Raw genomic sequence first — 23,942 nt, forward strand, 5'->3', positions numbered from 1 at the left:
ATTTTAAAATCATACGGATCTTGATTTAAGAAAGAAAAAAGGATTCACAGTTCTTTGAAAACAGCCAATATAAATAAAGCAATTATACATTCTCGTATTCATCAAATTAATTCAAGACAAAAAAAGAACCCCGCCCTGCTTGATAGTACCAATTTTTGGTACGCTCCTATAAGACACGATTCAATTCAAAGGCATCAATAAATTAACAGATACACTTGCTGAATGGTTGAACTCATGTACGTCTCAACATTTACCACCTGAAAGAGATCTAGCTATAAAATACAGATCTCAATCAGATTATATAGAGCCGCATGGATGTAACCCTTTGAAAATGAATAAAAGATACAACTCATTGCAGACTTGGACATAGTAGTACAAACAATTTTTCTTAGATAAGCCGTAACACATTTGCGAAGAAAACAATGAATCTATATGGTTCTGATAATAAATATATTGCGCCACGACAGGGCCCCCCCAATAACCTACCTAGATTTTCCTAACCTCTTGAACTTGTAAGCGACCAGTGTGTGCAAGCAGCATTTTATGGATTTCTTCAGCTGTAGGACGTTCGCTTGGATTGTCTTCCACACACCTATGAAACAAATTAACAAGAAATTTCAATGTGTCTAACTCAGCATCTGATTTTTCCAGCTCTTCACCGGATTGGATCATCCTGGGTTCATTCATTGAACTCAATACCTCCAGCTCTTCAGTTAACCGTGGTCGTTTGCCCATCTGTATTGATACATTGTTCAAAAAATAATTAAAACAGAAAGATTGGACCTGCACATGGACCAACTAGTTCAAGCACTGCCCGTGGAGTACAAAAAGTGGAACAAAAGACAACCATACCTGCAGACTATCAAGGAAATGGGAATCAGGCATTCCAGAATATGGAATTTGCAGAGACAACATCTCCAAAAGTAAACATCCAAACGACCAAATATCAGCTTCCTGTCACAAGATAAAGATATATTACAACCCCAGACAATATTATTACTTCTGGTAGCAGAGAAAACTTGATTGTTTTCACTATATACATATTCTTAATTATATAGTGTGATAAGGTTTTCATTGTTGTATATACATTCTTCATTTGAGGTCATGAAAGATTGAACCAACTCATTTTCAAGATATGATATCATAAACCCGCTGCCAATAAGCAACATAAGCAATAGCACCTCTAACCAAAGGACCCGGACCCTCTCCTGTAACTGGTCGTCCAGTTTAGTTAATTTTGCATTTTTGCTTAAGCCAAAAATTTTCGCTTAAACGAAAATGCAAAATTTTGCTTGACTGGACCGTCCAATTTGCGCCAAAATGGGAGAGAATCCTGTTCCCTAACCCAAACAAGGAAAAAAATGGAACAGCAAATTTTTACTAGCTAGGTCAGGGGATATCATACAATTTTGATAAATGAACTGAAAATTTTACTAGGCATAGGCAGCAGCACAACAAAATTCTTAAAATTACTGTATTATCAGTAATGCTTTTTATAATTTTAGCTCTTTATACCAATGCAACAGTAATCTATTGCAAAGTATGAATAACATATGTCCATCCAAATTTGCGACCTAAGATACATATTCTAGAATCTAGATTATGCAATAGGAACACAAAAATAAAAGGGAAATAAATGATTATAGCATCTTATCTTCAAACTACAAAATATGAAATCAGAACTCTAAATGCAAGGTCCTCAAACAAAACAAATCCATCATAGTAGCATAGCATACAATGATAAAATCCATTTAACACAATTCTCTTAGTCTTCTCAGCATAACAACCTAAAGCAAAACAGAAGACTAGTTTCCACATTATGTAAAGCTGAATTTGTAATTTTTGTAAATTAGTTTCTAATCACTAGGGTATACATAATATTAAATTTCCCAAACTAATCAGACTGAGGTATTCATTTCCTGAATTATGACAAAAAAAAAAAAAAATAATTAGTCTCCCTTAAAAATATTGGCCTGTGCTTAGCACCAGCTTCCATACCAGTAAACCTAATACAAAACAGATTTACTGGTTATATATGTGACACCTGTTAGATATACATGACTTTTCTTCTATGTATCTTTCAATGACATTAATGTACTGTTGGTAACGTCTGGATGGAATTTTTTATGGAATGAATAATCTATTCTCTCAGTCTCATTAATAATTTCTTTCTTTTCAGACTAGTCAAAATATCTTAGAAGAGCAAGTAAAGTAATCCAACTTCTGCCATGTACTTTAGAATGAATCACCAAATTTGTTGTACAAAAATATTGTTAACAACAAAAACAGTTAAAGAGTCAAATTTGAAAATAAAGGGAATCAAAAACCTGGTCTCTAGTTTCATTCCTTCTAGGTTTACCAAAGTTTAGATTACTCCCTGTTAGCATAGACAATAGATAATATAACTAGAAAAAAAAAATGGACACACAGTTATATGTATATATAAGCAAGAAAAAATGGAGAAGCGAAATAATAGGAACAGGTAAAAAGCAAAAGGTGTTGGGGGATGGAGATGAATGTAACTTTGGAAATTGGAGAAAGAAAGGGGACCAGTCATTTTTCCAAAATATACTTCACTTTAAAACACAAAGAACTACCTCCCATTATTTTTATTTTTTAACAACAGCAGATTTACATAAACACACTATCTTTTTCCAACATCACAGAGACCTTCAAGATCAAAAGTTCTGCTATTGTTCACATATAAAAGCCCAAAAGACACTGAATATCATGAAAGATAATAAAGATATGGCTAATCAGTTGGGCTATCTTACCAAACCATAAGTGTTTTTTTCATACATAGTCCGCATAACTTCTGGAGCCATCCACCGAGGAGTTCCAACACATACACAAGGAGGAGGTGTCCCCAAATGACCAATACAGCACGCATGCAAAGTTGCTCTTAGTGGCACTGCACTATCAAAATCACAGAGCTTCACAGTGGGAGCTCCATTGTCTCTCTTCCTAACCAAATCAAACAGAATGTTTTCACTTTTTATGTCACGATGAATTATGTGCTTCAAGTGCAGCTCTGACAAAGCAGATGAGACATCTCTGGCAATATATAAAGCCAACTCCACAGGAACATGCTTTTCTCCAGCTTCCGACAGCTTCTCCAAATAGTTCTGAGAAAATAAAGTGTGAATTTAATAAAAACAATAAAAAAAGTTAACAATAAACACAAATATAATAACACCACAAAAATGATACAGAAAATCTTACTTTTAACGAGCCCCCTTCCACATACTCCATAAAAATTGCAGATTTTAGTACATGATGCTCAGGATTACCATCAGCTGAGATAGACCATTGACACGATATTTGGTGTCCATACATTTCGACTATGCAGGGGTGTTTTAAAGCACCAAGAATTCTAACTTCTCCCAAACAATTATATTCAAAATTTTTAATTTTGTCAGCTGAACTCCCCTGCACTTCCAAAGTACGCACCTACAATATCACACAAGATAAGTATAAAGTGCATCATATTATTTCATATTATATCCGAATAATCACAACAAGTTAAATGAAAAAAAGAGGACAGTTGAACATCATGAGCCTTGATGTCTAATTACATACCTTTGCTGCAGCCTCAACGGATCCAAATTTGCATTTAACTAAAGTAGTTGAAGCTTTTTTCTCGAGTTCATCGCCAGTAGAGAAAGATGGAAAGGAATAATCAGGACCTGGACTTCCTCCAGATGAAAGGGGGATTTTGGTTCGACTAAGAGGTATATACCTGGAACACCAAGCAAGTAATCAGACTCTGAACAGCACCATATAGTCTCACAGAATTCACAAAATTTAAATAAAGTTCTCACGTAAAGAATAAATTCTTAGTTCTGAGTAAGAAATCTTACTTTAAACTGAGAACTCTGTCACTGCCTAACTAACAAGCAGATGTTGGGTTTAAATTTTATTTGTCAGCAGAAATGAAATGCCAACCTCCATAATTAAGTTTTAACACCTTATCCCAATATGCACCAGTGTTTGGAGAAAACTGTTATATTCAAAGTCACTAAAATTCATTTAATTTTATACACGATAAGGTTCCATATACATATTTACCCAGACTTCCAGTTATGTAATTCTGACCATGGTAGTTAGAATAGCATGATTTGCGATTCGATGCAGTTTCGCATCTTAAAGATACAAATCGCAGGGTGTATCAGATTTGTTCCAGAATCGCAGCTTGAATCGCCTGAATCGATGCGGAATCAGGATTCTTGTCCGTGACGCACGATTCTGCCGCAAACCGCGCATGACCCAGTTCAGTTGTGTTGCTTCCTCTACATGTGTACTGGCTGGGTGCATGTGTGCTGCTGTACCTGCAAGCTTGAGTTGCTCCTCGATGTTAGTCGTTGTGCCTGTGAGTTCGCCTTGGGTGTTTGAATACGAGTCTCTCCATTCTCACTTGTAGACTTCATTTTTTATTTTTTTTCCTATTTGCATGTTTTATAGTCCTTTTGTTTTTTTGTCAGCATTTGTCTACCATGTCCATGTGAATAGCTTAGACATTGCAAGGTGTGAGCTGGGCCATGTGAATAGTTCAGACAATAGGTACTGTAGAAAAATGTTTTTCTTTTTCTTTTTTTTATAAAAACTTATATTATTTAAATAAATAAATAAAATTGCATTTTTATAGAATTATAATTTTTATGGGTTATGATATACATTTTTAATTAAATTTGATTAAATGTTATTTATGATTTTAAGGTTATTTTATTTATTTCTGATATTTTATCTGTATAAATATTTATTTATTTAATTATAATTTTATATTTTAAGATGTTATGATCTTCTAATTTATAGATGATTTATACAATTACAACCTTTTTTTTAGGGTCATTCTGGTTGATGTGATTTAAATTTTTGTACTATGTTTTATTTTATAAGTTATATAATAAAATTAATATTTGACTATAAAATATTAATACAAGGATGAATTTAATTTTTCTTTATATTAGAATTTTTTTATTATATTTTTAGCAATATCATGAATCTTAACGATTCGATTCACGAAAATAGTTATTCCGATTCACGATTCGGATCTCGATTTAACTACTATGATTCTGACATTCAAAATTATGTTTGGACACCTAAACCAACCATGCACTGAGGATTTGGAAAAAACCATGATATTCAAATTTCAAAGTCATATTCTTTAATTTTATACAAGGTTAGGTTCAATAAAGATATTACACAAATAGGCAGACTAAAACTGGAGTCAGGTTTGCCAGTTTTAGTTTAATAATTGTGAACCATAAGAAATATTGTTTACATGCCTACAACAGGATATGAGATCAGATATAAAAAATGAATCCAAGATCTAAAATGCCAAATAATGGATGATTATTTAAAGTATGATAAATATTCAACAGGAATAGGACTAATACCAAAAGCTTTATTCAAACAAGAATAACTAAACTTCATTAACATATAAAATTAATCTTATATATACCCAACTCAAGCAAAAGATGAAATGTAAATATGTGACAATATTATATAATACAAAGCCAAACAGTGTTACTGCACGAAGATGTGCTACACATCCATTTATCACTCCGGAGGTACATACCTGCAACAGTATTCAGGATCTTTCTCTTCTCTTATATCATGAGGCCGACACGCATCAATCAGCATCCGAACCCATGAACTACCCCTCTTAATCAGAATGACATTCCAGGCATGTGGTGAAAAATCCAAGTAGCCCCTCACAAGCTCACAAGGTACTGGCGGCTCCATGTGATCACATAAATACTGTAAAACAAAATAACTAGCATTAGATCATCACAATGAGGGCCAAAAACTGAAAAGCCACAGCACAAAATATATACGCAAAACTATAGGAAAAGAGTAACAATGATTCACCTTAAAAAGCAGAGCTCTATGTCTACATACACCATACTGCACAGAACCAATTGGAACTATGATTGAATTTTGCCTTTTCTTGATAGAATCAAGAGATTTCTCAGAGATCCTAGAAAGAGTGATATCTTCTACAGCATTTACACTTGGTTTGGTGGAAGAACTTATACCCGTGCTGCTTCCAGCCGAACATGTACAGACAAAAGGCTTAGTATAGTTTGAACCAGACACAGATTTTCGTGTCCTCTCAACAATAGCACCTCTATCACTGCCACCGAAATGATCTGATACAAAGAGTGCAAGAAGTGAAGCTATCTGCAAGTTATCAACCATAGCCTGGTTCCCAGGTCTGCTTACACCATATAACTGCTTTAAATTATAGACCAATGCCTGAGCAGCTAGTATAACAGCATCAAACTCTTCATCCCTTTTTCTGAAAGAGAACACACAATCCAGTCATGTTAGGCAGGGAAAAGAACCTCACATATTATATACTAACAACAACAATATTTAATAATAGTAGCAAAAAACCTGTCTAAAAGGATAACTTCACGAGAAGCAAGACACTGATTTTGCTCATAACTCTCAAGGGGCATAAATGGCCGATCACGTCCTGCATCATAAAAGCCATCTGATAAATGGTCCTCAACACCGCACAATGAGATCTTGCTAAACTTGCAAGACAATGAGCTATCACCAAGTGATTTTCTACACTTGCATGGTTTAGGATTATCAATATCCTGATCCGAATGTCTCTTTGATTTGGAAATACACTGCAAAAATTCTGAACAAGATGTTTCATCTCGTTCACTTTGTCCATTCTCTAAGGTGCATAAGGATGAATCTTTTTCATCCTCGCATTCAGCAGTGCAGCAATCTTCACTAGAAAAGTGCTTTTCAATAATTACTTCATCATTGTCAACATTATCAATTACATTATTATTTACTGCTTGTTCAGAAAATATTCTTTTCCGACTATCATCAAGGCCCCCATTATCTGATACAGATTTTGCACAACCTTCAGAAGCAAGACCATCAAGATTTCCTGGTTCTGAAATTCTGTGAACCCTCTTGCTCAATAACTGGTCATGATCTACACCTTTCCACTTCCTACTGTTGTTCAAACGTTCTTGACGAGCTTTCTGCTGTAAATAATGTCGCCGTTTCCACCGTTTACCTGACTTCCGAGCTGCAAAACATCTACTGCTACATGAGGAGCTTGTTAATATGCTTGATGAGGTGTTATGAGGGCCTGCAAAAGAATTCATACAAGAGTGTAGGTTGGGCTCTGAATACACGAACTCAATCATTCACAATGCAAAAGGGAAGAGCAAACACAAAATGAGGGGGAATAAACCAAACATGGAAAAGCATTATAAGCCTCACCATGAGAAACGGCTTCACCATTTTCCTGAAAGCTACTTTCATAGACATCCATTTCAACAGAAGAACTGCCGCAGTCATCTTTGCATCTAGCTCCATCATTTCCCTCCATACTACAGCATATCCATGAAGGAACTTGAAACATTCCAAGCAGCTTGTTGTACTTGAACAATAAATGTATGAAGTATAAGTTACGAGCTATTTAGGCATATGGAAATCATAGGAATTTGTTTTACAAAAACTCAAATCAATAAATTATACAGTTAGAACTTCAGAACACAGAAGTGATGCACTATATAGATAAATGTGCACTCCCACATGCACCCAGAATCATCATCGTTTGTTTCATAGACAAACTACAGCTACAAAATCAATACCTTGGATGCACAGAGGCACCTTCAATGCGGTCCCTCCATGTCAAACACTGTCAGATGCCACCAAATTAAATGCATATTAAACACAAATTCAAACAAAGGAAACTGGACAAACATTCCATGTCAGACACCAGCACACACAATCAACCATAAGCGAAATCTACATTTAGTAATTTTTTTCAGATAACCAACATATTAGACCAATAAGCAGATCTAACAAACAACGACTACTATCATATACACCCAAAAAATTCATGTAAAGCATTGAGAGAGTAAGATTCCAATAGGAGGATAACTTCAGCGCATTAAAAGGACAAAGCAAATTCAGAAAAAGCAAAAGCCCCATCTATGAACAACACAGATATTGAACAGAGCAGTATGATTGCAGAATGATCCTGATTGAACAAATCATAGCTAGGTACCTGAAGATTTAAGTTCTGAAGTCTATGCATGGAGGCAAGTTCAAGGGATCCTAATGAAGTCAACCTATTATTTGACAGGTCCAAACTCTCCAGCCTTGACAGAGAGGACATAGCCGACGGTAGTTCCACCAACTTGTTATTCGCAACCTTCATGGATATTAAGCCATTCAAATAACTAATCTCCGAAGGCAATGTCTTCATTTTATTGAATGAAAGATCAAGATACTCCAGGTTCTTTAAGCATCCAATTTCCGGAGGAAGGTATCTAGAGTTTAAAAAAAAAAAAACATAAACATACACAATCACAATGAAGCATAACTCAACAAAACATAGAATAAGGTCTTAATGCTCCATAAAATTCACATAAAGCAAGTAAAATTCAGCAGTGAAAGCTAACAGGAACACTAACCGTATAGAGAAATGGCAAATGGAAAGCTTGGTCAAACACTTGAGACCAGAAATCTCAGTCAAAATGGGAAAAGCAGAAGGTCTGGGAGGGCCCTTAGAAAGTTCAAGCTCCTTCAAACCCTTGAGCTCGTGCAAGTGCAAGCCACCAATCCCAGGCGAAGAAATCTTCATCTGCAAGCACTCCAACGCCGTCAAGTTCCCAAACTCGGGGGCGAACAAGTTAATCTCGTTTCCGAAGAACTTCAACGTTCGCAACCGCACGAGGCCAGCTACGGACTTGGGAATCAAGCTATAGATATTCTTATACATGTACAAACTCTCGACGGAGTCTTCGGCATTCTCAGCCGCCAGGAACTCGACGGTCTTTCCGGTGACGTCGAGAGCCAGGGAATCGTCGATTCCGGGGTCGAGCGAATCGCTAGAGGTGTTATGGTCTTGGGGTTTATCGGAGGGTTGGGGCGCGGTTTCGTCGGAGTGAAGGAGCTGCATTGGGTGCGATGATGTTTAACAGTGGGAGAAGGGAATGGGAAAGGAGAAACCCTAGAATACAGAAGCAGCAATTGCAGTGAAAATGAATATTTGGGGACTAGTCGCGAATCGAGACGTTGGTTGCGAAACACTGCCCGAAGGGACGATAATAGCCCCCATCTTCGCCCTTAATTACTGGGTTTTGGCGGAGTCAAAAGTGGCTGCGGGGCTATATGTTATAAAGATAGAGAGGAAATTATCATTTTCGTCTCTATTATTTCTAAACTTCATTTAAATTCAGTACAGAGTAATTTAAATTCTTTTTATTTATAATCATCAATTATTTTAATATTTAATTTTTTAATAATTCATTTAAATAATTTATAATCTAAATAAAATATTTTTTAATATTTATTATATATAATCATTATTTATTCTAATTGTTAACGAATATAATTATTTATTACTTGTTTTTATCATTATTTAGACAATAATTATTTTAAAGAATAGAATAACTTAATGCATCAAGTACATAATATTTGATATAATAAATAACAAATATTTAATCAATTTATTTATTCTTCATCAAATTTTAAATTTTAAATAAAAATTTAAGACATATCATATCACCTTACCTTTAAGTTTAAGGGAGAGATACGTCTATTCTTTATATTTAATCAATTAATGGGTATTTTTTGTTGCAAACTCTTTTTTTTTTTTTTTAATTAAGTGAAAACTCTACTTCGAATGAATAATCTCATTGTGACGCATCCAGTGGTATTCATGATGCGGATGTGTTCATCTTATGTTGTTCGAAAATTTGACAACTTCACATTACATCCTCTGTTTTTTTTTTTTTGGGTTAGATAAATGTCAATCGTATTGTTACATTTTTTATGATGTGTATTCAGAAAATATATATTATAAAACAATTTTAATAATTTTAATGTTATATATAGTTAAAGTTGCAGGTTTAAGAAGTATAAATTTTAAATAAGAAATAATTATTTAAATAAATGATATTTTGTCGTTCAAAATATTATCTATTGATATATACTTGTTTATATATATATAAATAAAGCAAAATATAATACAGAATTATGCAAAAAATGCAATATGTCTAATCTCCAGATCGTAAACCCAATAAACCATGAACAACGTTGGTCGTTTACAAGTAAGAAAAAAAATACAAAAAAATATTTTTTTAATAAATCTAATTTAAAAAAATAACATGAAAAAAGCTTCCAAAGTAGGTTCACAAGTAAAAGATGTGATGTCAAACAGCATACAATCTTGTAAATTTTTTGTTGTATAACGCGAGGGCACGAGAAGAAACGCAGGATAATGTGACTTAGAAAACTAAACATAACTGAGTAAAACTAACTTGAGTCATAATCAACTACCTCTAACTGTCCAATGCACTTAACAAACGTGTACACTGACTTCTTGTATATGTTTATTGCACTCTCGCAAAGTTATAGGTCTCTGAATTAATTGCAAACAACTTAAAATGGACACTGACTTGTTTATTATTAGCAAAATTATGAAAATTATTTTTTGTATCACGGAGAATTAATATAGACTTCAAGAATTACTATGCTTTTTTTAGTGTTTCTCACACGCTGACGAAGTTCCCATGGATGACGGCAATGATACACATGGCATTGGCATTGTTCCACACATTTAGCAGGAGGTGACAAACCCAACCACCATACGTGAACTACAAGCTCAACGGTGAGCACGATTGTTACTTGTCTTTGCTACATGGTAACAAAATGGATTAGAAACGTCTGATCAGGATCCAAAGACGGTAGAGTACCCAAAACCTTAAAAGATGAAAGGAAAAATGGGTTTTCAAAAGGTACAAGGTAAGGTGTCAAAACACACATAGCCATAGATTCATTATTTTAGAATAATCCTATACAACTATACAAGGAAGGTGTTCATATATTTATAACAAAAAAAAAACATAAAATAATGCAAACAAATCCTATTTAACATTCAGCTTAATAAATTCTATTAGAATTAACTATTAAATAAGCAAAACTTTTTTAATAAATTATAATTTATTACTTCATTAAACGTTAAATATAAATTAAATAAATAATTTAAATTGAATGTAAGAATTTTTAAACTTATAAAAATTTTATTCTAACTTAATTTATGATATCAAATTTTATTTAAATAAATATAATTATGTTAAATATTTTTAAAAAATTTGTTTGTTATTTATATTAATATCATTCAACTTAAATGAGATTGACTCAAGTAAAAGATAAGTGTAATTTAAACTAATAATACTCAATTAATTATAACTATCTAATATAGTCATGTTAAATAATTATTATTATGGCTACACATTTTAAAAGCTTGATGAACTCTTTTTTGTGTGTGGAGAGGTTAGGTTACGTATAATTTGATAAAAAAAAATGATATTAACTTTCTTCAAAGTATTTTTTTTAAAATACAATAATTTTAAATAAAGTATAATTTTTAAAAGTGGGCCCGGCCATGGTATAGGGTTGAATGAAACAGGGCTGGCCCCATCTGTGCCTGTTAAGTCATATTTGAACATCCATGTTAGCGATTTTCTGTATGTTTGTTCTCCTTTCAGAAAAAACTTGGGTAGAATTTTAACTGAAAAACTGGTGGTGATTGCGTTAGAATTTGTAAATGTCAATGGCAAATGAATCGAGTTGGGTTGGGAGGAAGCCAGTGAAACGCATTGGGGGAATGTCTGATGCTCTATCAATTGCGGCCGATCTCGGTTTCTCCGTGTCTCCTCCCCCATCTCAGGTACCATTCTTCCTTTTTCCTCCGATTCGCACTCTTTGTTTGCCAAATTGTAGTACGTTACTGTCTCTCTTTCTAGGAAGGACTTCAAAATTCGTCCCCTGCAACTGGGGACAAGGGTGAGGACTTGATCAGGGTTTTGAGAGAACTAACCACTGTCCAAAGAAAAATTGCAGATTTGCAAGTTGAACTTCAAGGTCGAAAGGTTAGCATTAGCCATTTTTGTTTTATATGGATCTGGACCATCTGCTGTTTTACTTTAAACAAATTCGTTTCACTATTTAGTTAAGAATAGATAAAATGCATGGAATAAGTTTTTTTTTTTATAAAAAAACCAGTGTCTTCTTTTGATATTTTGTGTTTATTTATTTTTTACTCGTACTCATCTTGAGATTTGCAAAATTTTTAGGATGATAAAAATGTTGCACACTTGACTCATGTGAGTGAAATGGAAAAGAAGATTGAGACATTGGCAAGGATTACCACTATACTCAAAGATGTTATTCAGAATAAGGTAATGTAATTTGTCCACTTTTTCCAGCACTGCTTTAGTGCATCAGATTCTCAATTTTAGTTTATTATTTTTCACATTTGTAAATTGTTAATTATTGCAGTGGTATTAGTGACTAAATTCCACGAAATGCTTCAACAGAGACATAATTATTAATTAGTGAATATTTAGACCATATCAAGAGGATTTCTGTATGTCTCATTTTATGCTTTCTTATGCTGTTGTTTACTTTTCCTGTTCGACAATTCCTTTCTCGGTGTTGGGTATCTAGGGTTTCAGGTATAACTGGACAACCTATTATATGCTTTCTATCATTATTTTTTTGCTAAAATTTGGCAGGATCGCATTATAGCTCGCCTGCAGCAGCCATATTCCCTTGACTGCATTCCTGTTGAAGCAGAATATCAGGTTAGTTTAAATTGTTGTTGAGCCAAATACATAAAAAAAGATGTACGAAGTTATTGATTTTATCAATGGTTGGCCATCCAATGGCATGCACAGGCAGTTATGTGTGTGTTGGTATGGTTTTTTGGTTGTGTTAGTGATAGTGATGTTGCTCATTTGCATACATTTTCTTGTTTTGTGCTTAGTTCCCGAGTTTCCTAGATGTTGTCTTTAATGTGGTAATTTTATTACTTTGCTTTAATAAAGCATGTTAGCTACAAAATGCAGCATTATAGGAACAATTTGATACAGTGACTTCAACTGGAGCTGTTATAAATAAGATCAAAGATTCTGGTATGCAATATAAATTACACATTAAGGAGCTTGATCTATTTGCTTCACCATCCATTATACACTGGAAATTAAGAATATAGTTCATCACTTTCTTGGTCAATCAAGTGCTGATTGGCATCTGTAGATAAGACCTATGTAGTCTGTACACAGGCTTAAATGTTTTTATGCACTGTGCTTTATCAGCTACTCAGCTACATGAGTTCGTTCAATTATTCCTGTTGCTTGAGATGCTGAACTAACGTTTTCTTGTGCAAATTGTTTTATATATTTTAAAATAAAGTATAAGGATTTTGCTTAAATAAAATATATTAATCCTTTTGTGAACCGTTACAGTCCTATGATACTACCATGAATTTTGTCCCTACAATTTCACATACCCAATTGAAATTACAAATTTTAATATTGTGGGCAAGAATAAATTGGTTCTAATATTAATATATAACCCCTTATCCTTGTAGTTGAAAATTGATGTAAATGTTGAACTATTGTTCAGTGTAAATTTTCAACCAATGTAAGACTGGCATTGTAATGCTCGAGTATATATTTCTCTAATTTGTACAGAAACAATTCTCTGAACTATTGATGAAGGCGGCTAGTGATTATGGTGCCTTAACAGCATCAGTGGCAGATTTTCAGTGGAGTCAAAATTTTAAGGAACCGCCTTCGGTTTGGGGGGTATGCTTCTGCATTCCTTTTATTTTTTCAAAGATATTCTTGATATAAATATTAGGACTTTCTGTTTGCATTATGTCTTAACTTCTAAACCGATTTCCATCCTTAGGCCTTAGTTTTCACCTTCTACTTTTCATTAATATTTTAACTGTTGTTTAGAAGCATCCAGAATATGATTAAGTGAATAATTGAAGTCTATTTAAGTCCACTTTGACACTCTAAAATTGCTCCAAGTCCAAATCAGATCAAATAACCTACAAAATACTACAAATGGAGTTTTAAAATAGTTATAATGAAATTTTTGACATGTGAAAGAAAATCTTTTTTTAATTCTTAATTTGAATTTACGGGTTCTAAAGGTTTTGCATTTTATCACATTTCAGTAAGTGTTTTCAAAGGCATCAAGGTGCTCAGGCACTGCTTTGAGGACATCTTGTGCAATGTTAATGTCCAAACCTTTTTGTGTTTGCTACTTTCATTTTAAATGAAATTACTTTTTATTTTTTCTCCAGGAAATGCTTCGACCCATTCCTGTAGCATTGGCATCTTGCACTCGGTTCTTTGAAGCTATGTCTGCCACAAGAGAGTCATTTGCAACACTTCAGAAACTGAGAGTGGGCCAATTTGATTCCCCTTTACCTAGGACACCAGCCAGAGATCCTTCCCAAAGATTACCAGGAGTTTCTGATTGTCTAACACCACCTCCATGGAAAACTGAAACAAGCTTTGATGACTTAGGTATCAGAAACCAAAGGAGGCAAGATTTAGATCAGAAGGTGGAGGATGTAGACAGCTAGGTAAATGAGATCTAGCAGGATGTTACAAGCCAAGGATCTTGTCCTGCCTTTCCTCGGTGAAAGAAGAGTGTGCATAGATATCCAACGTACTCGGCGTTTCTGTTGTGTGATATATAATACTTTAATTGTTTGTGCAGATGAATTATTCTTCCTTTTTCAGAATTATAGTTTTTTGAGTCATAGGAATTCACGTGACAACTTGTGTGTGGACTCTCGTTGTTTACCACTGCTGAAACCTGAAAGGCTAGAAGTCAGGTTGAATGACTACTGGCCAACACATTATACATCCATCACTCAACACGTTTTTGCTGTAAAGCTAGAACGTAATATTAACTTGATGTAATTTCGCGTATTGACCCCACTATCCGGCTGCTATGTGCCTATGTCGCCATATCTTGCTGCATCAGTTTTTACACGTAGGAAGAGAGATGCTATTTCTAAATCTAAATTATTATTATTATTATTATTATTATTATTATTGTTTTTAACAAATTCAAGAAAGATAGGAAGAGAAAGTGAGAGTGAAAAAGTGTAAGACGAGTGATGTAATGAAGAGAGATAGAAATAAAATTGTTATAAAAATTTGTTGTGTTAATAAAACTCCTGTAACAAATAGAAACTTTAGTTAGTTGTTGCTATTAGTTTACAAGTTACCAACACTGGGTCACAGAGTTAATAGCAAGTATAGGGATATAAAAAAAATATGTAAAAAGTATGCAATTAAAATTTACTTAGATTAGTGCACATGTGTGTCAATTTGCATCTTTATTTTAACCAATAAGTTTTTAGTATATTGTAGGGAGATTATTAAATTAAAATAAAAACATGTTGTGTGATTATTTTGAAGTTAATAAACTTTATAAATTTAGAAAAAAAATATTGTAATTGTAATAATAAATATTTTATTATATTAAAATATATTAAATAAGAGATAGAATTTTTGAAATTGAAAAATAGATTATAAAAACTTAAATTAACATTAAATTATTTTAAAGTCAAATGCTTGATGAGAGAGAAAACTGATTCTTAAAAATATTTTTGTTTAAGATAATTTTTAAAAATATTTTCTAGATTCAAATTATATATAGAGGTAAATTTTATTTGGAAATTAAGTGATAGTATTTGACTTATATCTGTTTGATTATTCATCTTATAAGAGTTGCAATAATTAAAGGAAAGGTTTTGAATATTAGGTTGGAGGTGTGAAGCGTAAATTTAAGTTTATTTCAAAACTTAACACGTGGATCGTATCTGGCATTCACTATTAATCAATATTAATCTTTTTTGTGAATAAATCTGGTTGCAGTGCAGAAGGCCCAGCCCATTGTCATTACGAGATAGAAATTTGACCAGGAAAAAAAAGGAAAAGAAATTGAACTCAAATTAAATAAAGCGCAGAAAAACGAGGGAGCGCTAACCGTTTGCTCTTGCTCTCGCTTCTCAGCTCTAACAAACTCTCCCTCTCATTTCCCGCCTTATATATATACTGATTCCTTCACCTCATTCATAATTCAAAAATATCTCTCCCTGTTCTTAAGCCACATTCAAAACTTCCTTCTACATCCACGATGCTTGCTACGCTCAAGTAAGTCATAGAATCTAGTTCCGTTTATTCTCCATCTAAGAATTTCATTCTAACCTCACAATTTGAACGTCAATGACTTTTCAGATCCGAAGAGTCCAGCGGCCAGCTGCAGCTCGTCGAACGCGAAGACATCGATGACGATGAAGACCTCTTCGAAGCAATCGACAAACGTATTTCCTCTGAACTCTGTTTTCCAGTTCGTTTTCGTCGTTCTTCTTTTTCCTAGATCACCGCACAAAACACCGATATCTGTATTTAACTTCTCTCTCCTCTTCATTCCTATCGGTTTCTAGTTTTCAATTTTTGTGCTCTTGGCTGAGTTTTTCTTCAATTCACTTTTTCACTGAACAAATCAGTTACGATTGTAAAATCTTCATCCTCAGTGGTCTTTGTTTTCCTTCTCTCCGGTTCTTCTAAAAAATTTGGCTACATACGCTACTAACCGAACACCGATCTAGTTTGAAAAAAGCACAACTCCGTCCTCATTTGATTATTGGCAAAACGTTTCATCTTCGTTTCACATCAATATGCATCTACGCAGTGATTTCCCAAGGCATCAATGCCGGAGATGTGAAGAAGCTTCAGGACGCTGGGATATATACTTGCAATGGCTTGATGATGCACACTAAGAAGGTTTAACTTCAAACTCATCTCTGATTCGAATTTCTAAGGACGTGGAATGTCAATATACTCTGCATTTCAATTACTAGCAATTTTTGTTATATTTTGGCAGAATTTGACTGGAATCAAAGGCCTATCCGAGGCCAAGGTCGATAAAATTTGTGAAGCGGCCGAGAAGATTGTGGTAAGAAATTGTAATCTATTAAATCTCCACTTCGGAGTACTACTCCAACTCGTTATAATTCGATCTTTATACCTTATTGCCCTCTTTCCATGCAGAATTTTGGTTATATTACCGGAAGTGACGCTCTACTCAAAGTAGGTTGTTAATTTTGTTTGGAAATTTTCGAATTATAGATTCGATTTAAAACGACACGCCTTTAACGTGTTAGAAATTGTGGCTTCCGTTAGGCTTAAGTACAACTTACTTAGTTGTATTTGGATTAAGCATTTATTTGTCCTCTGTTACTGCAGAGAAAGTCAGTGATCCGAATTACAACCGGAAGTCAAGCGCTGGATGAATTGCTTGGAGGTAGCATTACACGGAGAATTTCTTCCTTACAGTTTTGTATGACTAGTAAATTTTGACTCTCTAATTTTCGTAGCCATCTTCTCTCTGAAATTTTCATTTTAACTTCTGAAAAAGGCGGGATCGAGACACTGTCAATTACAGAAGCGTTTGGAGAGTTCCGGTGAGAGCATAGAACATATCTAGTTTCGCCAGAGATCCAATTCATATTCAGTTTCAGAAGTTTATTCTAAGGATACGATTTTATTTTTCAGATCTGGGAAAACACAGCTTGCTCATACTCTCTGTGTTGCCACTCAGGTTTACTTCTGTGATCTCTCCATGGTCATGGCATGCGAGTGTTGACTTAGTTAAAATGCGAGTATTTTTTTTTTCTTTTTCTGAAGTTCATTTTTGTATGTCTTGTCGTACGCATTGATAGTTTATTAAACACCGAATTTAAAAGCATTAAGCCTTATTTTCACGCATATTGAAATATTTGGTGTATACTACTGACCGTTCCTGACCTCTCCAGCTGCCAACTAATATGAGGGGAGGAAACGGAAAAGTTGCTTACATTGACACGGAAGGAACTTTGTATGATTATTTTCTCTCTTCACATTTAACCGTATAGTGTTTGTGACAGAGCTAAGAATTGGCCTTAACTACTAGGAACTTCTAGTCCCTCTGCATCGATAACTTACGATTGTTTTTAAACTGATATCCACCCAATTTTACCAATGTTGCATGTTAATTCGCAAATAACTGTAGTCGACCTGATCGCATTGTTCCCATAGCTGAGAGATTTGGCATGGATCCTGGGGCTGTACTAGACAATGTAAGTTTTCTCACTTTCTTATAGTTGGTTCTGAAGGGAAATATTTTGGGGTCGACACCTAACCGTATACTGTTTGTGTCTGCGCCAGATTATATATGCTCGTGCCTACACTTATGAGCATCAGTACAACCTCCTCCTTGGTTTGGCTGCTAAAATGTCCGAAGAACCATTCAGACTTCTGGTGAGATTTTACTAATGGAGTAACAAATTTATCTTCCTTTGCAATGTCATGGGATATGGCAGTTAACGGAATTGATTTCTGCAGATTGTGGATTCGGTGATCGCTCTGTTTCGGGTGGACTTTTCAGGAAGAGGAGAGCTTGCAGAACGCCAGGTCTTGTCATTAATATGCACTTAAAATAATAGGTTCACCCCCTCCCCATGTCAGCTTTTGCTGACTTGAACAAACCATTTTCAGCAAAGACTAGCACAAATGCTTTCTCGATTGACAAAGATTGCTGAGGAGTTCAATGTTGCTGTTTATATGACAAATCAAGGTAAATTCTGCCTTAGTGAATTAAGATTTTATTTTTCCAGTTTATTTTTTTCACTTCGAAGTCCCAAGATTGTTTTGATACGACAAGCATTAGCATTGGATTTTTAGTTGTAGCTTTATGTGAGGACCCTAAGCGTATTGATGATTATCTTCAAAATATTGCTTTGGTTGCAGTCATAGCTGATCCAGGAGGTGGGGTGTTCGTAACTGATCCGAAGAAACCAGCAGGAGGTCATGTACTCGCCCATGCAGCCACAATAAGGTTGATGTTCAGGAAAGGGAAAGGCGATCAGCGCATTTGCAAAGTATTTGACGCCCCAAACCTGCCAGAGGCTGAAGCGATATCCTTTACCCGACCTTGCTTCTTTAGTAATCTATTAGTTTTCTTTCTCAGTTTGCGAGTCATCTTACAATTTGCCCCAAATGACTTCGAAATTATGGCTATTATATCGTGAAATTGGCTTTTACATAATTCTACATAGAACCAGCTACGTCTATTAATTTTAGATGGGGGAAAAACATAATCATGACAATTGGAACCACACTACAGTACATCTGAGAATGAGGAGAAAACTACCTCAATTATCCACGTTTTCTCTTGACAGAATTACGTCTTCCAGATAACACCAGGGGGCATTGCAGACGCTAAGGACTGAAGTCGCTGCTGACTTCTGGGCCGAATCCACAAGAGATACCAGTGGCTGAATATTTCTAGTAACCTTAATCTTCTTGATATTTGCTTATTATAGTTTGTATGAAAAGTGCTGTTGCTTGAACAGGGTTAGTATATACCAGATATATCATTATACGAGTGCCCCTTAGTTATATATGTGCGCAGCTATTTTGCAATTTGAGCATTACTCTAAACACTAAACAAAATCATGCTGTACGTGACTTTCTAGGGACCCTATTTTTGACATAATATCCATCGTATTGATGGTTTAAGCAGGGTACAAATAGGGCTTTAATAAAGCAAAGATAAAAAAAGACCAAACAAAAACAGTAAGTAATCATCGGTTTTAGGATGAACCTGTCCGCACGTTGATATTATTACATGATCTGTGCCTAAAGAGTATGAGCTCAATATTTGCTTCCAAGCAATTTATATAGCTTCATGAAATCATTTATCGATTCAGCAAGCAAATTAATTTGACAAGCTAAGCCTCGCCTGAGCCTCAAAGTTATCATCACATGATGGGAACAGATCCAGAACTTGAAATTCAACCGAGTTCGCATAAAATTAAAGTCATTGTGAAAACAGAATAGAGTTGCAATCATATATTATTAGACCAGTTAGCAGCACTCCCAACCCTTGGCATGCCGGTCGATTCCTTCTTAGCCTCAGCATCCACCTTGAAAGTGGCACCACACATCTGTCCAGAACTGTCAACCCGTGGTACGGGCTTCAACTCATTAAGTGGATGCTCAAAACTGCTCAAACCTCCAGATGTTGTAAAGAAACATCCTGAACATGGGATAATATGTCATTTTTTGCACGAAATCAGTGAATGTTCAACATGGAAGAAAGAGGCAGTGGACAGTCAATTACATAACATAAGGACCTTGAAATGAAATGGACAACTGCAACGTGAAAAATAATATAACAACGGGTGCAAATGTCATATTTTACTCAACTTAAATAATGACAAATCATCTACATTTTCGATTTTCAAGACATTGAATTTGTCATTCCTTTCTTCCTCTTAATTCACTTTTAAATTTTAATACACTAGAACAATTTTTTAAGGTGTTGTCTCACAGGAAATGTTCACCACAGGGGATGGTGGAGAATTTTTATATAGTCAAACTGCCCTTCCGCAACAAATCTTTTTACCTTTAGGGAATGGCCCATAAGATTTCCCACAGCTCTTAGTTACAATATCTGTCTCATCAGAAAGAACGAGATTTCCATCAGCATCAGTACCCCAGAAGAAGGGAACATTCCCATCATCATCCTGTCAAAAAGCAGGGTATGTATGCCAGGTTAGAGAAGCAAACTACTGACAGATATGTAGGAAAAGAAATGGACCAAGGATATAACTCACCGAAGCAATAAATGTGGTCTTAGAACCACTATCAAACAGAATAAATGCAAATTTGCCTTGGAAATCTCTCACAACCTGAGCAGCAGGATAGGGACCACGATCTCTTAGTGTCCTGTATGCCTCTATGACAATGATCACCTCATTTGCTGCTTTATTCAATCCATATTGTTGCTTAAGATGAGCAACATTCTCGAGGTGGCCTTGAAACAAGCAGAAGATGTCATCCACAACTGCAAACAGCCTGGCAAATAAGAAAGGAAGACAAATAATTATCAAGAAAAGAGTAATCTTCAACAACTTTATAACATGTAAATGTCTTCCATAAAATCATATTTTAAGATTTCGAGATTATCAGATATGATGATTTTACTGATCAAAGAGAGAATAGAAGAAAGATGTCAGCTTAGCATTAGAGAGGAAAGACTGAGTATTGCCTCAAGGCCAAAGTAATGTTGTAACCTAGTGATATGATTATTTTTTAAAAATATATCAGTAAAATTAGTGAAATAGGAAAAACAAAAAGCAGCAGATAAAGGTTTTAAGACCATGGTAGAAAAATTATAAATGGCACTGCAAAACTATCTTAGAAAATTTTCCACCGGTGGTAAAGGGGTACAGAAGGTGGGGTGTGAATAAACATTTAATATACTGACAAATTAAGATAGGGAAGAATGAAAAAAGAAGGGTATTATTTTACATAGCCCAAATTTCATGGAGAATCTAAGGGATTTGTATATGGCGTGGGTTAATTAATTCTTTTTTCTTAAATTTGAAGGCCATCAGTAGAAACAAGACGGATAATGCCAGAACCGGGGAAAAAAATCAGATATGGAATCACATGCATGCTGATAAAATAAAGAGATATAACGCACTATCATCGTAAAACTGGACTATCCCCGAGGATCGGCCAAATTAAGGTCTAATAAGGTTTAAATGATTGCGAAGTAAATATAATAATAATTATTATAAACAGTAAAGAATAAGGTCGGGAAAATAAACAAGAATAATTGAATAAAAAACACCATAAACCCACAAGAACCCAAGATCAATAAGATGCCGACAACACAAAAGATTCAACTTCAGACCCTCATCCAAATAAGTGCGAGGTTTGAACTTATACACTTACAAACATAAACGAAATACATGTTAAATTTACCACGACAGCAACGAAAAAGTGCTTCAATGATCAAGAAACTCAGGGAAATCAAATGGTTTCATCAACAAGATTTCAACTTTAATCTCCATTCAACTCAAATGTCTAAGAAGATCACCCAATATAGCAAAAATGCACACACGCAAATGAACCCAAATCAAGAAAAGAATAGAATAATGAAATTTAACATAAAGAACACAGAAAATGGGTCTTTTTTCTTCTTATTAAAATCCAAAATCAGTGGTGTTTATCGACAAGATTCCAACTTTAATATCCCTTCAACTCAAAGTTTTAACCCTATAAGAACAAAAAAAGAAAAGAAAAGAAAAACCCAAATCAAGGAAAGAATTGCAGCAACCAAATTAAACAAAAAAATAACACAAAAAAACGTTTTCTTAATCGAAAACAATGGGAAATAAGATAATGAAGAAAAAAGAAAGATGGGGTAGAGGACCTTGGGAGGAGGGGGTTCTGTTTGTGAAGAGAATAAGCCAAAAGACCAGAAGGGCCAAAATTGACGGTGACGGAACCAGGGTGAACCGTAGAGAAGTGCTGTGCCAGAAACCCATCTTTCAGGGCTGACACAGAAACTGAGTGAGGGCTCTGCAAACCCTCTGGGCTCTTTGCCACCGATTTGTCGAAAACTGCCAACATTTTTCGTGGATCGGAACCAATACCAGTCTGACGATGCTGAAGATCATGCGATGCAATGCGGTTAATATAAGCTTCTGCGATGGAACATCATTTGTTTCCCATTATGCCCCTTCATTTTTTGGATTATTTTTAAAAACTGTTTTCTATGACCACACTATAGTATTTTTTAACGACCACTCTTTTTGGCGTTCACTTTTTATTCTTCTAAAGAAATTCGTTTTGGACAATTATTTTGGCAGTTTAAAAAAAAGATATATAATTGAAATTTAAATATAATATAATGTTAGCGTAAACATATTATAATTTATTTTATACGTTTATGACGCACTTTTTTATTTTATTTTATTTGTTAAAAAATTGTTATGCAGAGTTTTGAGAAGTGCAGATGTAGAAACCTCTTTCATAATTTAGGATTTTTTATAAGATAAAGTAATAAAAAGTTTGGTTTTAAAAAATATTTTTTAATTATAAAATCATGATGTTTTAAAAAATATTTATGCATAAATATTAAATGGTTTTTATTATAATATTCCTTTATTATTTTGTTTTATACTTCATCATTATTTATATCTTTAATTTTATCCCAAAAGTTTACTTTTGTATTTTACATATATTGTTTCTGTTATTTAAAATATTTTATTCTATATAAATATAATGTTAATTTGCTATTACTCTTTTTATTTAATGTTGTTAATTGTAATATTGCTATCGCTATAGCGAATGCGATAGGTTGCTGTAGTAACACGATTTATATTATAATAATAAATATAGATTATAATATTTTTATCACATTTTTGTTTTATTTTTTAATGTTTCCTTTTTTTTTTCTTTTACAAATATTACAACATGACTTCATTGATATTGTTTTCTAATATATTAGTTTATTATTTGCATCTTAATTGGTATTAATTTATTAACATTTTTACTTTTTCACATAAATTTACGGATTATATTGTGTGCAAAAATATATACTGTTTCTCTTGTTTTAGACATTTAATTTTTATGTTATTTTAATATTATATTATTTTGCTACTGTTGTTTTATTTATGCTGTTATTTGTACTGTTATCATCGTAGCGAGATGGGAGTCACGTGACCGATTACTTGAGTAATAACACAGATTTATTTTATAATATAGGTATAGATTAAGGATCAGATAAAAAATAATATAATTACTTTGGTAATTGTTCTATAGGTTGAGGAGTTAAAAGAATCCTAATAAATAAATGTTTTGTTTTTTGTTATCGGTTTTAACAAAAACTTTCTGCATTTAACCTTTTAACCTTTCAGGATAATAAATTTTTTTACTGTATATCTAAAGATACATAATTTAAAATAAATAATAATAATTGTAATAAATTAATATTAATAAATTTTATAAATATTTATTATGTACGTTTGTTTAAAAATCGTGATTGAAAAAGCACTAAATGACACAGTAAACCGACTTTTCCGCAAAACAAAGATAGGGTTCTGCTTTGCTGTATGGCATGCGGATAGATCAAAGATTCAAAATCGAAGTCATTGTCCAAATGCAACTCATCTTTGACAAATTTTAAAAATTAATATTTAATAAAGAGATTAGGGGAATTTGTTAAGTTTACAAACT

General features: G+C 33.9%; 4 protein-coding genes across 5 annotated transcripts; 2 read left to right on the forward strand and 2 right to left on the reverse strand.

Moving 5' to 3' along the window:
* Positions 1-56: 56 nt before the first annotated feature.
* LOC113872105 lies at positions 57-9,132 on the reverse strand. Its single transcript, XM_027509379.1, has 11 exons — positions 8,457-9,132; positions 8,048-8,312; positions 7,255-7,414; positions 6,400-7,120; positions 5,872-6,301; positions 5,579-5,760; positions 3,580-3,739; positions 3,223-3,450; positions 2,775-3,125; positions 853-954; positions 57-735 (listed from the first exon to the last, which is right to left on the reverse strand). Exons 1-11 carry the CDS (start codon positions 8,942-8,944, stop codon positions 487-489), a joined length of 3,336 nt encoding a protein of 1,111 aa, XP_027365180.1. The 5' UTR covers positions 8,945-9,132; the 3' UTR covers positions 57-486.
* Positions 9,133-11,544: 2,412 nt separating this feature from the next.
* On the forward strand, positions 11,545-14,735 carry LOC113873098 (AUGMIN subunit 2). The gene is made up of 6 exons (XM_027511077.1): positions 11,545-11,719; positions 11,796-11,921; positions 12,126-12,230; positions 12,567-12,635; positions 13,527-13,640; positions 14,150-14,735. Exons 1-6 carry the CDS (start codon positions 11,597-11,599, stop codon positions 14,432-14,434), a joined length of 822 nt encoding a protein of 273 aa, XP_027366878.1. The 5' UTR covers positions 11,545-11,596; the 3' UTR covers positions 14,435-14,735.
* A 1,123-nt stretch (positions 14,736-15,858) lies between these two features.
* Positions 15,859-19,211, forward strand: LOC113871203 (meiotic recombination protein DMC1 homolog). 2 transcript variants are annotated; one of them, XM_027508126.1, is made up of 15 exons: positions 15,859-16,019; positions 16,104-16,189; positions 16,561-16,652; positions 16,753-16,824; positions 16,920-16,958; positions 17,115-17,172; positions 17,287-17,332; positions 17,424-17,469; positions 17,684-17,745; positions 17,920-17,986; positions 18,075-18,167; positions 18,252-18,320; positions 18,405-18,483; positions 18,657-18,823; positions 19,094-19,211. In XM_027508126.1, the coding sequence occupies exons 1-15, from the start codon at positions 16,003-16,005 to the stop codon at positions 19,136-19,138; spliced, it is 1,038 nt and encodes a 345-aa protein (XP_027363927.1). In that variant the 5' UTR covers positions 15,859-16,002; the 3' UTR covers positions 19,139-19,211. The 2 variants fall into 2 exon arrangements, with proteins under 2 accessions (XP_027363927.1, XP_027363926.1); XM_027508125.1 differs by lacking the exon at positions 19,094-19,211 and having other exon boundaries at positions 18,657-18,964.
* Positions 17,558-22,447, reverse strand: LOC113871204 (stem-specific protein TSJT1-like). Its single transcript, XM_027508128.1, has 4 exons — positions 22,135-22,447; positions 20,528-20,768; positions 20,317-20,437; positions 17,558-19,947 (listed from the first exon to the last, which is right to left on the reverse strand). The coding sequence occupies exons 1-4, from the start codon at positions 22,332-22,334 to the stop codon at positions 19,757-19,759; spliced, it is 753 nt and encodes a 250-aa protein (XP_027363929.1). The 5' UTR covers positions 22,335-22,447; the 3' UTR covers positions 17,558-19,756.
* Between the last annotated feature and the right edge of the window lie 1,495 nt (positions 22,448-23,942).

The sequence above is a fragment of the Abrus precatorius genome, unplaced genomic scaffold, assembly GCF_003935025.1.
Source record: "Abrus precatorius isolate BTA unplaced genomic scaffold, Abrus_2018 Scaffold7, whole genome shotgun sequence".
NCBI classification, from domain to species: Eukaryota; Viridiplantae; Streptophyta; class Magnoliopsida; order Fabales; family Fabaceae; genus Abrus; species Abrus precatorius.

Bases quoted from the DNA above. Each gene is read 5' to 3' on its own strand.
- LOC113872105 (XM_027509379.1), bottom strand. From the start codon at position 8,944: ATGCAGCTCCTTCACTCCGACGAAACCGCGCCCCAACCCTCCGATAAA. The intron at 6,302-6,399 runs GTTTTTTGCTAC...GTTCTCTTTCAG, and splicing joins GAAGTTATCCTTTTAGACAG to AAAAAGGGATGAAGAGTTTG. The intron at 3,740-5,578 runs GTATGTACCTCC...TTGGTGTTCCAG, and splicing joins GATCCTGAATACTGTTGCAG to GTATATACCTCTTAGTCGAA.
- LOC113873098 (XM_027511077.1), top strand. From the start codon at position 11,597: ATGTCAATGGCAAATGAATCGAGTTGGGTTGGGAGGAAGCCAGTGAAA. The intron at 11,720-11,795 runs GTACCATTCTTC...CTCTCTTTCTAG, and splicing joins TGTCTCCTCCCCCATCTCAG to GAAGGACTTCAAAATTCGTC. The intron at 13,641-14,149 runs GTATGCTTCTGC...TTTTTTCTCCAG, and splicing joins AACCGCCTTCGGTTTGGGGG to GAAATGCTTCGACCCATTCC.
- LOC113871203 (XM_027508125.1), top strand. The intron at 16,653-16,752 runs GTTTAACTTCAA...ATATTTTGGCAG, and splicing joins TGATGATGCACACTAAGAAG to AATTTGACTGGAATCAAAGG. The intron at 16,959-17,114 runs GTAGGTTGTTAA...CTGTTACTGCAG, and splicing joins GAAGTGACGCTCTACTCAAA to AGAAAGTCAGTGATCCGAAT.
- LOC113871204 (XM_027508128.1), bottom strand. From the start codon at position 22,334: ATGTTGGCAGTTTTCGACAAATCGGTGGCAAAGAGCCCAGAGGGTTTG. The intron at 20,769-22,134 runs GTCCTCTACCCC...CTTATTTGCCAG, and splicing joins CAGAACCCCCTCCTCCCAAG to GCTGTTTGCAGTTGTGGATG. The intron at 20,438-20,527 runs GTGAGTTATATC...GCTTTTTGACAG, and splicing joins AGACCACATTTATTGCTTCG to GATGATGATGGGAATGTTCC.